At 44.0% G+C, this 17204-nt stretch overlaps 1 protein-coding gene, 2 non-coding genes and 1 pseudogene across 4 annotated transcripts; 2 read left to right on the top strand and 2 right to left on the bottom strand.

Moving 5' to 3' along the window:
- The first annotated feature begins 922 nt into the window (after nucleotides 1-922).
- On the top strand, nucleotides 923-994 carry TRNAP-AGG. The gene has a single exon. It is a non-coding gene; the product is annotated as a tRNA-Pro (tRNA).
- Nucleotides 995-3494: 2500 nt separating this feature from the next.
- LOC125519587 lies at nucleotides 3495-4888 on the bottom strand (annotated as a pseudogene).
- Nucleotides 4889-6945: 2057 nt separating this feature from the next.
- TRNAP-AGG lies at nucleotides 6946-7017 on the top strand. Its single transcript has one exon. It is a non-coding gene; the product is annotated as a tRNA-Pro (tRNA).
- A 5356-nt stretch (nucleotides 7018-12373) lies between these two features.
- On the bottom strand, nucleotides 12374-15488 carry LOC125521855. Of its 2 annotated transcripts, none has more exons than XR_007289466.1 (2): nucleotides 13875-15488; nucleotides 12374-12819 (listed from the first exon to the last, which is right to left on the bottom strand). XR_007289466.1 is itself a non-coding variant. In XM_048686915.1 (2 exons), exons 1-2 carry the CDS (start codon nucleotides 15433-15435, stop codon nucleotides 12814-12816), a joined length of 465 nt encoding a protein of 154 aa, XP_048542872.1. In that variant the 5' UTR covers nucleotides 15436-15488; the 3' UTR covers nucleotides 12374-12813. The 2 variants fall into 2 exon arrangements, 1 of the variants encoding a protein (XP_048542872.1); XM_048686915.1 differs by having other exon boundaries at nucleotides 14977-15488.
- Nucleotides 15489-17204: the final 1716 nt, after the last annotated feature.

The following is a 17204-nucleotide window of genomic DNA, read 5'->3' as shown; positions in this document are numbered from 1 at the left end:
AGGCCACCATGTCTGTTTGTCACCTTGGATCGGCCACGATGTCATCTTGATGAGCAAATGTTGTCCTCTTGTGCGTCTGATGAATGAAGGATGGTATGAAGAACAGAGAACATGACTCCAACGAAGGAGAGCACAAAGAAGAGCGATCTAAAGAATAGAGAACATGACTACAACTAAGGAGAGCACAATGTAGAACATCACTATTTTCTGGTATTTGCGTGTGGTGAGTTGTCACCATGTAAGTAAGTCACAAAAGGAGATTAATTTACAAATATTTATGTAGGCAAATATTAACCATCCATCACATTTAGCTGGCTCTAGGAGAACGGATCTTCAACTCGTTTCTATCCCAAAAAAGCGTACACCAAAAATAACATGAAATTAAAGGCCCCAACCTTTGATCTCCCAACACACGACTAAGGTTCTTTTTTCAATTATATCAGCAATCGAACAATTGTCTAACACATAGCTGGTGCAACTATGCCCAAGAAAACATGGTGCCAAGTCTGCTGACACAAGAAAAAAAAGGTGCAACTCAAGATTTACAACCAACTAAATAGCAGAAATCAAACAAACAACCTAGGGAAGAGATGAACTGAACGTACGCCGTCCCAGATTCAAATCGCTACTGTACTTGATTAATCACAACTTATCCAGTTGTTTAAGCTCCTGCGTGACGCGCGAGCTGATCCATGCATCCCAAAACAAACTCGTCCTCGTCCTGGATGCTATCTGCCATTGGTGGATCGATCCATCGATCGGCATCTCGCACCGGCCGTAGTTGATGGGATCGATGAGACCATGTGTGTACCTCAGTTCATCGATCGAGTTAGCGCTTGTTGGTGGATGCGGGCTGACTCGATCCAGATTATTGACCCTCGCCCGTGTCTAAATAATTTCTTTCGGAAAATTTAGCATCAGAGGGCATTTGGTCTAGTGGTATGATTCTCGCTTAGGGTGCGAGAGGTCCTGAGTTCAATTCTCGGAATGCCCCTCTTATTTTCTCTTTTTTTAACCTTTTTTACATATGGTAGATTTTTTTTCCTTTTGTACATGTATATAGTAGTAGAATTTGTTCGTATAGCTAAGCCAATCAGATGCCATGAAAATTAATATCCGTCAAACAACATTGCATTCGGAGATATATATACCCTTCTCTACAAAGAGACGAGGCTGGTGGAAAAAGAGCATCAAATAATCTTATATAGTGCCGGTTGAGTGAGTCTATCACATTTGACGTTCTACTTGGTTCAAACTCGGCTTTCCACCTTAATATGGAACTGCTATGTACCACCGATTGTTTTTGGGTGCCCTTCTTTTCTGTCGGTAGGGACGGAAGGGCTGCTTTCCGAAAAGTCTTCGAAGGATTGATAACACCACACAAAGGGAGGGGCGTACCCATGTTTAACTACCCGGTGCAAAACTTTTTCTTTGTAAGTTCCTTTTTTGCTTTTTTAAAACCATAAGGACCCATACGAGAGAGAGGGAGAGCACGCAAAAACATGAGGTGGACGGGATTCGATAATAACACCATGACACACACACACACACACACACACGAAGGATTGATAACACCACACAATGGCAGGGGCGTACCCATGTTTAACTACCCGGGTGCACAGGACACCGGGTGCAAAACTTTTTTTTTGTAAGTTCCTTGCAAAGTTTAGTGTGTGACACCCCATCTTCAAATGGAATTTATGGGTGATTATATGCTAGGACACCTGATCATTTCCTCTCTGGGTCCACCCCTGCACAATGGGATGCTACAAGTTAGAAGTAACATATGGATGTTATTTGACCCTTTTTCATGTTCAATTTCAGTCAAATTAGCAGGTAACAATTTTTCTCGGGAAGTAGTGGAAATACGGTAATCGGTCTATTTCGAAAATCTTGAGAGAGAAAATAACCTTGTTCACACCACAACACATCATGGGAATAGCTCATAATCTCATACTAACATGCTCAAGGAGGTCAGGTAAGTGAGACGATGAGGACTGATGGGAAGGAGAGGTGCAGAGAAACTCCTAGCCATAGGTGCTATGAGAGCCTCAGGGAAGCCACAGGATGGCGCCGACAACGAGTCAAGATTTCGGCTACCACCAGCATGATTGCATGAAGGCGAGTGAGAGGCCACCATCACTAGTAGAAAACAGGGTTTTGGTCCAGGCCGGGTCAGCCCATTATGTCCCGGTTCAGTACAGAACCGGAACCAATGGGGGCATTGGTCCGGTTCGTGAGCCCAGGGGGCCGGCCGGGCCACGTGGGCCATTGGTCCCGGTTCATCTGGACCTTTTGGTCCCGGTTGGTGGAATGAACCGGGACCAATGGGCCTCGCTCCTGGCCCACAACCATTGGTCCCGGTTCGTGCCTCAAACCGGGACTAAAGATTAGACCTTTAGTCCCGGTTTGAGGCACGAACCGGGACTAATGGGGTTGAGACCTTTAGTCCCGGTTCGTGCCACGAACCGGTACTAAAGGTCCCATTTTCAAACTCTACCCCCCCATCGCCTTTTCAGTTTTAAAAAAATAAAAGAAAATGATGGAAATGTCAAAAAAATAAAAGAAAATAAGTTTTCCATGTGATATGTGGTCTAGTTGTTGAGAAAATTTGCAAATGTGAATTTTCACTTTATTTGCAAAATCTCTCTGAAATTTGTAAAAATGGGCATAACTTTTGCATACTAACTCGGATGAAAAAGTTTTTTATATGAAAAATCATCTACTTGAAAAGTTACATCCGAATTTAAACGGGGGAACCCCGTTAAACATTTTTAAAATCCTCAAAAACCTAATAGAAAAAAAGTTACGGGGCTTTTAAGATCTAGAGTGAAAAAAATCGAAATAAATTCAAACAGTGGGCAAACTGTGGTCAAACAATGGTCAAACTAATTATTCTAGAATATTAGTGTTACTAAATAATTATTTCTATTATTTCAATTTTGGTCAAATCTGGTCAAACTGTGGTCAAACAATGTCAAACTAATTATTCAAGAAATATTAGTGTTACTAAATAATTATTGTTTTTTAAAACAATAGTTTCAAAATAAAACTATGAAATGTGTCACTTCATGCTCAAGCAAAATTCCTGAAGGTTAATAGGATTGACATCTTAGTATTGTCAGGAAAACAACAAGTGCAGACTTGGAACGAGGGAGAATAGAACCCGGAAGTTAAGCGTGCTCAGGCTGGGGGAGTGGGAGGATGGGTGACCGTTCGGGAAGTTAGATGATTTGGAATGATGAGGGGTGATTAGAGGATAAATTGAGAAGTGATGAGGGGTGGTGATTACAGACTAGAGGTTAAAATAATTCAGAAATTTGAAAAAAAAAATTCAAAAAAAATTTCAAAAAAAAATCATAAAATTTCCTTTAGTCCCGGTTGGTGTTACCAACCGGGACTAAATGTGGAGCTCCACGTGGCCACGCCCTTTAGTCCCGGTTCTGGATTGAACCGGGACTAAGGCCCTTTTTCTATTAGTGCATGTCTCCTTGTCACCTTGGATCAGCCATGATATCGTCTTGACCAGCAAATGTTGTCCTCCTGTGCGACTCTAGAATGAAGGTTGGTCTGAATAACAGAGAACATGACTCCAACTAAGGAGAGAACAACAGAGGATGGTCTGAAGAATAGAGAACAAGACTACAACTAACAAGAGCACAATGTGGATCATCGCTATTTCTGATGTTTGCGTTTGGCGAGCTGTCACCATGTAATTAAGTCACAAAAGATAATTAATTCACAAATATCTATCCAGGCAAAAATTAGTCATCCATCACATTTAGCTTGCTCTAGGAGAACAAATCTTCGACTTGTTCCTATCACAAAAAAGCATACACCAAAAATAGCATGAAACTAAAGGCCCCAACGTAGCTGGTGCAACTATGCCTAAGAAAACATGGCGCTGACACAAAAAATAGGTGCAACTCAAGATTTACGACCAACTAAACAATAGAGATCAAACAAACAACCTAGGGAAGAGATCAACTGAATAACAATTTCAATGATTACATCGGAATTAAATATGATTTGGCTCAAAGAACACGATGATTACAACGACGCACATAGACGGATAAAACAATTTCAAGAAATTAACTGGATGTCTCATACTAACCACCAAAGCCAAATAAAAAAAGATGAGATCGGCGCATGTAGCTGGCCTCCTGGTACATGGGAGCGAAACGAATCGAACCGAACCCCATATCAAAGAACTGCATCTTCATCATCATATCGCTGCAAGAGAAGCTGGTGCCGGGGTAGCCACTCTAGACCAGGGTGTCAAGGCACCCTCCGAAGCTCACCATGTCAAGTCAGCACTCCTGCTACTGAGGTGGTGCCGGATACAACACCGGGAGACCCCATGTCTATGTTGCGGGTGGTGACACATGAAGCTGGCGGTGGCGCCTGGGAATGGATTTTTGCCATGCGTTCGGTGATGCTCTTGAGAAGCACGCCCACTTTGTAGCCAACTTTGGTGAGTTGCTCGATGTTGAGGCCAACGAGGACCGAGGGGTCACCATGCATGATTTTGTAAAGGAGGTACCTGATCTCGCTGTCCTCGCACTCGTGGCGCGTCTTGTCGACCTGGTCCTGGAGCTTCTCAATGCGCTTGGTGATGAAGCTCTCCTGGTTCATCGCCTCCTTGCACGGCTCGAGCTCTGGCAGGCTTTTGAATTGATTCAGGATATCCATTGCCTCGGCGTGGGAAGGGAACACCTCTGGCGCCGCCTTGCCCTCTTCGTACACCAGTACGCAGGTCTTGGCATCGCACAGGATGGCTAGTTCATCCGCCTTCTTCATCAGGCCCTTGAGGCGCTTCTTGAATCTATCACGCCGGGTCGAGTCATGGGGGATGTACTGGAGGGTCACTTTGCGAGGCATTGCTAGCAAGAGGATAAAACCAGCGAAGGAAAAGAAAGTTGCTGGTTTCGGTGAGGGAGGAGGGGTGGATTTATAGTGGAGGGGTTACCGTGATTTGGTAAGAGTTTACTGTGGCAGGTACGAAGAAGATTGCCTTATTTAGTACTTGTGAACGCGATCGAATATCTAGCAAATCTTTGACCCGACTTTAATTGTGCCCATCTATAAATTTGGCGTCCATTTAAACCTACCAAATTGGGCGCGATAGCGCATGACGTTCCTCCGATATCGCTCCCGATATCACGGGAGCGAGACATGTCATACCGTGCTGATGATTTCCCCATGATGTTAAGCTTCACGCTTCGCAATGCCATCCTTCAAAGCCCATCAAGCCATCCAAATGAATGGGCCGGACACAAGCCTTGCTCCTATCGGTGAGGCCCATAAATACACTAATTTTGTACCAAACTAGTAAAGAAATACTTGAACAAAAACCACATCGCTGGAAGGAAACAGGCTCAAATCCCAAAAATGCTAAGCGCACGGCTGTTTACATGCTTTTATGGGCTGCTTCCATTTAATAAACCTGCCTCCTGATTTTCAGGTGGGTGTGGGGCCCAATATCCCCCCTTAATCCAATCAACCCCTGCCAACTCAGAGAGTGACAATGTAAAAGCCCCGTATTGAGCCCGTGAATGTTGCACTGTTGTCCTATTGCACAAACTCTTGTATTACTATGATTTTGAAAGTCTTTCATGAACCGGATAACAAAAAAACAAGGCCGAAAAGTACATGAAAAAGAAAGAATCCATTTCATCTATCAAAAAGTTTCCATGTTTGATCAGTTGTGATTGACTAAGATGAGATAAACAAAACAAGATAAGTTGCCATGCTTTGTCCGCTACAAAAGAACATAGTAAACAAATACAAAAGGCTGACTTTGATAGTGAAGGTGCGAGATATCCAACAACACACACATACACTCACACACTTTACCCATATGAGTACTTCCAAGATGCCGAGCCGACACAACTTCTCACTACTATAGATTCGAAAGCTCTGACCACTCATCATTGATGGGCCACTGACCACGCGTTAGTGATGAGCATTATCACTGACCGTCCGACTCAGGCGCATCAATGATACAAAATTTGTGGCTTGGCAGAATTCTCATTACAGAGCAGTCTAAAAATGACCCGCCTGTGATATTGTGTCCTAGAGACAAAAAATGACCAATATTTGTCACTGAATGGCTGCTTTATTTGACTCGTTTAAATTCATCTAATAAATCCGACCCTTCGTGTTTCCTGGCTGCCAGTGTTGTTGTGTACTTGGGTTGTTATATCCATCGTCGTGCACTGTCGGTCTCCATTACAAACCCTCGCAGCCGCCACCGAGCACCACACCCTATAGTTTTCAGTCTTCCTGCAACACATCCCATCCTTTAAGCCTCCATCAGAGCTCCCTATCTCCATGGCTTCCTTTGATCAAAATTTTGAAGCATCGGTTCATTTCAGAGTTGAGGCCCTTATTGAAAAATTTCAGAGTTGAGGCAGTATAACAAACTGACAAAGACAAGCTAAGCCATGCTGCTCATCGTGCGTGCAGCCCCTCGTCCCTAGCCCTGCTGCTCATCGTACGTGAAACCGTGTAGCTCTCGTTGATCTCTTCTTCTGCGCATACAATTTAGCTTCAGCTCAACTCAGCTTCAGAAGCAGCAAGATGAAGTTCAGTTCAGGTGTGCAGATAACATACAGATGGGTTGATGATTGGACGACGGCCGGGACGTGCGCTGCACAGTCTGGCTCAAAATCAGGATCGGTCGTCCATGGATGCCAGATCAATCAAGCAATGCTGATGGATCGACTCATGCAGCTAGCTAGCTGCTGCTTGACGGCAGAGATGGATCGATGTGGGTGTGGCTTAATCTCAGATTCAGATCGCTACTTGATTAATCAACAACAGCCGCTAGTTGTTACTCCACTTGTTTAAGCTCCTGCGTGACGAGCGAGCCGATCCATCCAAAAAGGGAAAACAAAATTAGAGTAGGATCAAGAGGGATCGTTAGGAAAATTAAACATCTAAGGGCATTTGGTCTAGTGGTATGATTCTCGCTTAGGGTGCGAGAGGTCCCGAGTTCAATTCTCGGAATGCCCCCATTTTTTATTTCTCTTTATTCTTTTTTACCGTCTTTACATATAGTAGATTTTTTTTACCATTGTTGTACATGTACAGCGGATTTCTTGCATGCAGGTAGCGAATCTAATGTCATGAAAATCAATCTGTGTGAAGTAGCATTGCGTTTAGAAATACTCCCTCCGTTCCATATTACTCGTCACTGATTTTGTACTAAATCAGCGACAAGTAATATAGAACGAAGGGAATATATACTATTCTCTTCCAATCTGTGTGAATCGAACATGTGTAGCAAAGAAAAAGAATGAGAAGATCATGTGTATACAGTTACTGTGTACCAATCACAGGAAGAGCTAGTAATACTTACATGAATGAGAAGAAAATAAATAAATAAATAAATAACAATCATCAAGGAAAACTAGTGCAGCTTGGCAATCTGAAGTAGTGAACCAGCATAACTATATATCCACGGATAGCATCAAGGTTCTTCAGGAGAAAATAATCTTATTCCAATGGTCTTTTCAGTCACCGGGGCATAGCAACCAGCAACGAATAAACCATCTTATATATCGTCCAATGCTTCGCCTTCACCATGCCCACCACAGATGCCGTTGCCTGGGCACAAAACTCATTATCAAAGGTAAAGATATGAAAAGAGGAAGAAGTCGAGCTAGAAGAAAAATTCCCGCAGCAACCATAATTGTTGCGTGTATAAGAGCCGAAATAGGAGTGGGTCCTTCCATAGCATCGGGTAACCATACGTGAAGAGGGAATTGTGTGGATTTCGCAACTGCACCAAGGACTTTTGAATAATTAGACATAGAATCCTCTAAACAAAGGCGCACATATTAAAATAAATAGAAATCAATACTATTTTCTTAGTATTATTTGAGAATATCCATTTTTAGTAGATTATTGCATAGTATTCTTTTTCACTTAAATGATTTTTTGTATTTGTAATTCATTGATATTGCAATAAACATATTTAGTTAGTCAGTAGCCAATGAATATTCCAACGAAAAGCAATCGATACAAGAAGGAAGGGATTTAGGATAGGACAGTTTAGATGAACCATTGCATAGTGACTTATTTGTTGACTTGGACAAGTTACTCATTAATCATTTGGGGGACTGTATTTCAATGCTACTGATCAACGGCGAAAACAATGGTCTGCAACACATCGACATTTAAGCGAACATGAGGATTTCATATAGTACAACAACACGCCTGGAAGAAGGAAAATTTGCAATAGATTTTTGTGGTATAGCATGTCTTGACAGCTACTTGCATATTTTATACTCCCTCTGTAAAGAAATATAAGAGTGTTTAGATTACTAAAGTAGTCTCTCAGGATAGCTAGCTCCAACACCAATTCCCTTTTCCCCCCTCAATTGTAAAGGGGAGAAGAACACCAAATCCCCGGCACAAGCCATCTCATTACCTCAAGGTGCATTATGGGCCAACATTGACATCATATTTGTAGTTTTCTGTAGGTGTGAAAAGCGGGGAATAATGTGCTTACACCAGTCTGTCAAATTCAGACGAACCAGGAACATGGTACCTTATGGGGTAAACATATAATGACCATAAGATTTATTTTTTAACACAATGGCCATAAGAGTTTGATATGTAGTTCTGAAGAAAGCAGTTCAATGTGAGACATATACTTTCCATCAAAGGATATTTTTATCAGCCCCTTGAACTTTCTCGATTGTGTGGTAGATGTCCAAATTAAGCATGCTACAATTCAAAGTGATAAGATGGCAATTTAGGTATATATATATATATATAGGCTGTCACCATCGGCCTAAAAGAAGGATTCAGCAGCTCCCTGTTCGTCACCGCTACCATATTTGCTTCTGTGGCATAGTTCGCTCTTGATTTTCTAGCTGTTGGAAATGTTGGAGCTTTTGATATTTTTTCTGTGTCATCGATCTGAGGTGTAGTACTTTTTTTTGATAAATAATTTGGTAAATAAACACCATTCAGTTCATTTCCTAGATCACTTCAGTATTTAATTAATTATAAGTTGTGATTGAAGTTTCAGCAGAAACCTGAGTACAACATATCTTGGTTCAGTTATTGATATAAACTACAGTGCATATGAAAAAAAAATATAAGAGCCTTAAACAACCTGCTGTAACCTATGAGTACGTAGAGGATAATTATTTCAGTGCTCTTGCAAGCCAACCTAAATACTGAAGAACGGAATCCCTACACATCAGTGATAAATCTCTTTATGTGTGTGCACATGTCTATTTGTTCAACATTGTCAATGTAAATATGAATATCCCATTGGATATCTAACATCATCAACACCACAAACTTAAATGCATTTAATCATGCTACTTGGTACTCGCGTCCCTTGCGTCGCCCCCGCCCTGGGCGACTCGGGGGCTCTCCAACCCTAGAGCCGCCGCCGTCCTCTCCTTCTCCCCTCCTCGCGCCGCCGCCGGGTGACGCCGCCGGGTGAAACCCGCGTGGCAGACGGCGGCGGCGGGGGGACTCCCTCTCCCGACTCCCCTTCCTCCGCGGGCAGCGGATCTAGGCGGTAGGCGGCGGTGTCCTGCGGCGCTCGCGGTTTGGCGCGAGGTGGCAGGCCTCGGCGAGCGGTGGCGGGGCGCGGGGCACGCGGCGGCGAGCCTCGGCAGGCGGTGGCGGCTGCGCGCGGGGCTGATTCCGGGGCGGCGGAGCGGGCATGGATCCATCGCGGATCTGATCCTGCGGGCGCGGTCACGGCTTCCCCTCCTCGGCCGGCGGGTCTCGGTGGGGGGCTTCTCCTTGCTGAGATCTAGCAGCGGGATCATCCAGATCCCGGCAAGGATGGCGGCGACCCGTGCACGAGGGATGGAGGTCTTCGACCAGATCCGGGTGAAAACCTGCTATTGGCTATTGCCAAGGCCGGCGATGGCGACGCTGTCTGCGTCGTTCCCTTCCTAAAGGCATCGTCGTGGAGAAGTTCAAGGCCACTCTCTGCTACCTCCGGGGGAAACCCTAGATCAGTAGATCGGATGACGGCGGCTCTCTGATGTCGTTTCCCCCCTGGGGGCGTCATTCTTGGAGATGCACACGGGCTCGAGGGACTAGAGGACGGCGACTTTGGTGGAGCGGTGCCTCATCTTACACATTGATGGTGGCGGATCTCAGCGGCGTGGCGCTGTGGAGACTCGGCGTCTGATGCGCGGAGATGGACTCGTGCAGGAGGTGGAAGCTGTCTGGCGTCATGATGGCGTCGATGGCAGATAGGCTTGGCAAGGTCGGTGCAGCAGTACAGCTCTGAAGATGGATTGGTGGCAGGCGGCTGCGGCAGCCTCATACCCGGCAGGGGTCCTGGTTGAGAAGCACGCCGGACTGGTGGGTGCCCATACCAGGCAGGCGTCTTGGGTGGGACCTCAAGTCTTTAGATGTTTAGGTTTGGCTGCGTGGTCTGTTTGGTATTAGGCCCAGACTTTCAGCGCCCCTACATCAACTGGATAGGGATAGCGACAGTTGTTGCTTGTTTTGGTGGCTTTAGACTTATTGTTGTATGACTCTGTACGGTCTTGTGTCAATAATTAATAAAATGGCCGTATGCATCGCCCAGATGCAGAGACCGGGGGTCGTCCTCCTTTTCAAAAAAAAAATTTGATCAACATTGAAGTCATATTTCCATTTCATTCATCTAATCCCGCAGCAACGCACGGGGTATGATCTAGTTCTCTATAAACTTGGGAAAAGTTACTCGCTACCGTACAAGATTTTCGAATAGGTAAACATAAATGCATTGAGCTCGAGTGAATGGACAGCACTAACTCGTTTTGTTACTCCACAAAATAGCATGCTCGTCCACTTCACAGCAATTCCCATACCATGAATATGTCACTGACAGACTTACAATAGATCGATACCATCAAATAAGCTTGTAAAGGTACCTTCCCCGATGCCTATCAGGCCATCAACAATACCATTGCCAAGCCTCAAACATAATTTGTCAGTATTTTGATGAAAAGCAACCGAAACTGGAAGGAAGGGATTACAGGACAGTTTAGATTCAGAGATTCAGAAACCACACTTGGGAAAAGTTACTTGCTTGGGTACCAGATTAGGAGTAGATAAGCAAAAATTGCGCCGAACTCGCAAATACAGGACATCCGTATGTGCTCAGAAATTGACCAACTCATTTTGGTACTCCACATCCACCTCACAACAATACCCCTGGAAATTTTCATGTACTAGTCATAAGTTCCCAACTTATACTACATCTATCCACATACAAATACTAACTTAGCTGCAGAACCCATGCCTCCAAGAGGGACGAAGAATTATCAAGATGGAGGTGATGATGGTGGCAGCAAGCAGACCAAATAAAATCAAAATGTATGTTGCTCTGTGCATCTAGGATTATTGCACAAATCAAATCAAATGTTACCAAAAACTAATAAATCCAAATTTCTTTGCCTTCCCTTATCCACGCTCAAATCAAAGAAAATCTTACCAAAATCTAGAATAAGATGGGTGTGAGGTATATGTCGGACACGGTCGATGTTGAACCACTAGAATATGTATGTCGCCGTTGCATGCCATAGACAATTAGCTACTCCCTCCGTCCCATAATGTAAAACGTTTACATTATGAAAACGTCTCACATTATGGGACAGAGGGAAAACGTCTCACATTATGGGACAGAGGGAAAACGTCTCACATTATGGGACGGAGGGAGTAGTATATACAAGGTGGATAACAAATCTTTGCAACATACCTTTTGTTGGAAAATTTGTGTCTGGGCAAAAAAAAAAAAAACCAGTGTGTGTCCTGCATCCCATCCTAGGAGGGGAATCAGAGTACTAGATTGAAGTTTCAAACTTGGGAGCCACATCGAGGGAAGAATAGTCTTTCCTCCTCCATGTGGTGTGGATAATAGTTGTGGAAAAAATAACTTCATTGAACACAGCAGCTGTGAATGCTCTATGATCTATTTAAGCTTTGTGAATCCTCTATGATCTATTTAAGGCTGAAAGCTGTGAATACTCTGTGCACATTATACTTTGGACTTTGTGGGTCAGTATGAATATTTTTGCGGACCAATGATGGCACACAATAGGAACCAGGAACCACATCTGGTGAGCTAGGTGCTAGTAGATAAGTTTGTATAAGTTGCTACAAAAGTCTGGAAAAAATTAGAATAGCTGGCAAATTTGTGGGCGTATTGTAATGGTGGTCAAGGTAGAATAGCTGGTAAATTCATGGGTGTATCAGGCGCCTTTTTATGGCTCCTGTTTTCAGCCTTTTGAACATGGAAAGGAAGGTTTCTAGAATTTCCAAGAATATTCATAGAGGACCTGATGCTCTCAACTCAAATTTGACAACAACTTTGTGAGAAACCTGGAGCTCGGAAAATTGATGCTTGTATGATATCCATCTCTATTACAGCCAGCCATCATTTGCGCAAAACATCCAGAAATTGCAGGGTTACAGATGAACTCACCAGAAGCATCCTAATCAGAGAAATTAACAAATTCATTCACTCATGCAGATAAAAGCATCAACTTGCTGACAGCATATCCTGCTTACATTCAGTGTTCATCTAGAGTTCTAGACTAAGGAGATGGATTAAAAGGGGGGACATAAACCGAAGTCTTCCAGCACAAACATCAGTACATAATATAAACCGGAGTCTTAGACCTCACTGTTGGTCAAACTCAACTTGCTGACAGCATATCCTGCTTACAATCATACTAATGCAGACATATCAAACCACATCAGCACAATCTTGAACATCCGCCATCCAACCCCAGGTATAGATCGCCCAAGCAAGACCAAAACGACTAGCAAGCAAGCTCAGATCTGCATAAATGCATTTAGTTAGAAAACTGAAGCAACTGCAGTTGATGCAATGGGAAATTTCCCTATCCCAATTTCTTAGGAAGGGCGCATGTGCTAAACCACAGAGTACAACATAGCTTAAGAAGAAAGGTGCACCCGCTGCTCATTTTGCAGTTTGGAAGCAATATACACAAAAATTGGCAGACCATAACAAGGTGAACCCTATCTGTTCTTGGAAACAGAACATGGCAAATAAGGTTCAGAGCCTTCAAACATCAACTTACAGGTTATGCAACATTCTTGTTTTGAATATCTTCATTCAACTGAATGAACAATGTGTAGTACTCCCTCCGTTCTAAATTACTTGTCTTGGATTTGTCTAGATACGAATGTATCTAGACTCATTTTAGTGCTATATACATCCGTATCTAAACAAATCTAAGACAAGTAATTCGGAACGGAGGGAGTAAGTGCTAAGTATGACTAACGATGTACTCCTACATAAAGATGCAAGTGCGAAAGCCATCTTCTCTCCAAAGATATGGAGCAATAAAAACCAGCTGTCGAAGCTAGTCTGTAATTTTTCTTCTCAGCTAGCATTCTCAATCACATACATGGGAGTTAAACATGCATGCAGATAGACAATAAAAAAACCATGAATTGACTACTTGTCCTAGCTAGTTTGACAAGGTAGTCAAGCCTCCGTAAAAAAACAAGGTAGTCAAGCCCAATAGAACAATAATTAACTTTCTATATAACCATGGGAATCTTTCCTATTTGCAAAATTACAGAGTAAAATATAGCTTAAGAACAAAGGAGCAAAAGCTTATTCGTGCTTCCCAAGAATCCTATAGCCATCTTATTGCAGTGAAGACCATAACATGTTAACTCTGCTCTGGAAAACAGAACAAGGTAAATAAAGAGTACTAAGACATCAGCTTAAAACCATCAATTAGGTACCTCTCCTAGCTAGTTTCACAAGGTAGCCAGGCCCAATAGAACAATAACTAATTTTCAACATAATCATGTGAGCAGAACAAGCAATGCATGAACCCAATGGCAATATTTAGGCTTACCAGTTGATCAGATAGTTGGTTCTGATAACAGCAGTGGGAAGCTAAAGTATGGGAGGGCACGTGTGGGATTGAAGGTATTCTCCATCTTTGTGCAGACTTTGGTAATTTCATAAGTCTTGACCTCCATTGAGTAGCAATCCACATTCCCAACATGAATACCTTCTGGAGCGCCTCGGAAGAACAAGAATCCCTCGGCTGCACGCATTGTGCAAATGGAATGATACTGCCCAGGAAGCTGTATGATCTTCTCTAGCTTCCACTGCTGTGAACTATTCTTCAGAGAGGTATGGTAGAGGGCAAAGGATCACTGTTTTAAATAGCCCGCTATAGCTCCGCTATAGCACGCTATAGCGTTTACAAAAGGTCTTGCGCTAAGAGACTTTGATCCAAACAAATGAACAAACATTTTAAATAGCGCGCTATAGCTCCGCTATAGCACGCTATAGCATTTGGAAGAGGTCCGCCGCTAAGATGCTTAGCGCGCTATTTAAAACTATGCAAAGGATCCATGTTGACCGACAAGGGAAAACATCTCAAGGACTCCTTCTCGGCCCATCACAACGGCATTTGCGTGACGATGGGCAAAGCACTCGTCAGGCAGATCGCTGAGCTCCAGATGGCAGCCGGTGAGAAGGTCGACAGTGGAAAACCTCAAAGTGCGCGTGTCCAGCACCATCAAATGGTCACTATAGCCATAAGGCTCTGTCCAGTAGAAGCAGCCACACGCGCAGTCAAAACAGGACATGCGTTCCAACGAAGGTGAAATGGGAGGCTCGAGCATAGACCATCGCATAGTTGTGGCCGGGAGCACAAAGAGGACAAGCTTCGTCATGTATCTTGCTATGCATATCACCTTGAAGGGCTCTTCCTCGCCGTCGTCCCTGGTGTTGGGAGCAAGCACGGGCTCGAATCCATGGAGGCGATCCTGCGGTTGGGCGGCGAGGTCCTCGGGTATGGTTGGAAGCAAGACGTATCTGCTGGACAACGGGTCACAGACGGCGAGGTGGAAGTCGGCAGCGTTGCACCGCTCCCGTTTGGTCCACGTCGGGCGGGCACAGCGTTCTTCGTCACCGAGCTCACTGGAGTCCATGAGGATGCTTACCTGACGGCGGGCACAGTCTTCGCGGTAGCTCCACATGTGGACGGAACGGGGGTAGAAGGATCTCCAATCGAGGAGGACGCGGCCGTCGCGGACATCGCGGGGGCGCCAGCGGGGGCCTTCCCCGTCGTCTTCTTGGGCGCCCGGAGGGACGTAGTAGGACGAAGAAGAAACGACGGCCGGGACGAAGGAGAAATCGGCGGAGGAGGGGGCGAGGGCGCCGGCGAGCGGGGCGGAGGGGTGCGGCGCCTGGGCGGGGTGGAATCCGCCCGCGTCCATGAAGCCGAGGAAGGGAGGGCGATGCAGCGTGCGGAAGCGGCGGCGAAAGGCGCGGCCTTTGATGACCCGGCGGAAGGAGGTGCAGGCGGCGGAGGCGCGGGCGAGCGCGTCTGGGGTGGGCAGGCGGATGAAGATCTCCTCCAGGAACTCGTCGGGAATGGTCGGCAGCGGCGGCGCGGCCATGGCGGCGGGGCTGGAAGAAGGGGATCGAGGGTTAGGGTTGGGGTTCGGGGCAGCGGGAGTGACGAGTGAGTGGGATAGTGAGCTCTACCAAGCCATTTTATTTAGCTCCATGGATTCAAAACTGTCGCTTCAAGCTTCAAAAAACGTTTGGAAAAAATATTACTCCCCTAATCCTATATACATCTACCTACAAATATGCCTGTCATTTCATGGATTGGAAAATTGTCACTTTAACCTTTGAAAACGTTTAGAAAATTAGGGCGACCAGTCACCAGTGAGTGGGGCACTGAGCTCTACGAAGCCATTCATCTCCATCGATTGGAGAATTGTCGCTTTAACCTTCAAAAACGTTTAGAAAACAAATTATAGCTTAAAGCTCCATAAATATGTCTATTAATTTTCATCTGTGGGTTGGATAAAAAGGAAAAATTCATCTGGACAACATCCATATATACATCACTTGTTGGAATCTTTCTGTCGGCGGGAATGGAGACGGGGTCCCCGGGTACACGGAGAAGCAGACTTGGTGCCATCATGATCAAAGATCCATTGAGCGGACTTAGGAGGACTCGGGGGCTTGTCGCCGAGCACTTGCTTTCTTGGGCACGGGAACTCTCGCTGCGACCAGCCCCCTTGAGATTGGGGAGGGGGCGCGTGAGGAGAGGCCCATGCCAATGGCGGGACACACTATTAATTTGGTGCGGTGCCGGTCAAGGATTGTGCAAAACGTGCACTCTCCCTTCCCCCCGGCGCACATGTTTGGGTTGGCCCAGTTGCGGGCCCCTACGTGCCCTATTTTTCTTTTCATTTTTCCATTTTTTTCTGTTTTCGTTTTATTCTTTGTTAAAATAATTCAGGATTAAATAGCTTCTCAAATTTTTAAAAATTGTGAATTATGAAAAAATGTTCAAGCAATCTTAAATGTTAATGGATTAAAAAAATTCGTGATTTCAAAAAATGTTAACATAGTTCTAAATTGTTCAAGAAATTCAAAAGTAGTTCATGAATTCGAAAAATCATGAATTAGAAAATATGTACGCGTATTCAAACACTGTTCACGATTTCATAAAAAATGTTGAGGAAAAAATGTTCGAATATTCCAAAAATATGTATGTGTATTCAAACACTGTTCATGTTCATCTTTTTTTAATGTTTCAAAAAAATGAGAAAAATGTTCACAAGTTTCAGTAAAATGGTTTGCCAGTTCAGAAAGATGTTCGCAGTTTCTCAAAATGTTTGTGAATTTGTAGAAAATGTTCACAATATTCAAAAAAAGTTCAGCAAATTTTCTCAAAAAGTTATCAAATTTAAAAACAAATCACATATTTGAAAATTATTCATGAACTCAAAAATGTTCTTGAATTACAAAAATTCTTCCCAAATTTCAACAAATAATCGCCGGTTAAAAAATATTGTTCATGTGTTCCAAAAATCTAGAAAATTTTAAAAAGCTTCTCTGAATTTTAAAAAGCTTCATGAACTCAAAAATTGTTTTTTTCTCCTTATTTTTTTCACCATTTTTACAAATGGTAGATTTTTTGTCCTTATAATTCTTACCATCTGTACATGTCAGTACAATTTCTTTCATGTAGCTATCGAATTATAGATGTCATGAAAATCAATCTGTGTGAAGTAGCATCGCATTCAGAGATATAGTCCAGTGTCGGAATCATCTTCTTCCTTGGAGCTTAGAGCAACTCCAATGGGATGACCCATTTTGTACGCCCGGTCCGTTTGGGTCGACGCGGACAAAAATAGCGGCCCAACGC

This window comes from Triticum urartu, chromosome 7, assembly GCF_003073215.2.
Source record: "Triticum urartu cultivar G1812 chromosome 7, Tu2.1, whole genome shotgun sequence".
Lineage (NCBI taxonomy): Eukaryota > Viridiplantae > Streptophyta > Magnoliopsida > Poales > Poaceae > Triticum > Triticum urartu.
This window is presented reverse-complemented; position numbering and strand designations above follow the sequence as displayed.

Bases quoted from the DNA above. Each gene is read 5' to 3' on its own strand.
- LOC125521855 (XM_048686915.1), bottom strand. From the start codon at position 15,435: ATGGCCGCGCCGCCGCTGCCGACCATTCCCGACGAGTTCCTGGAGGAG.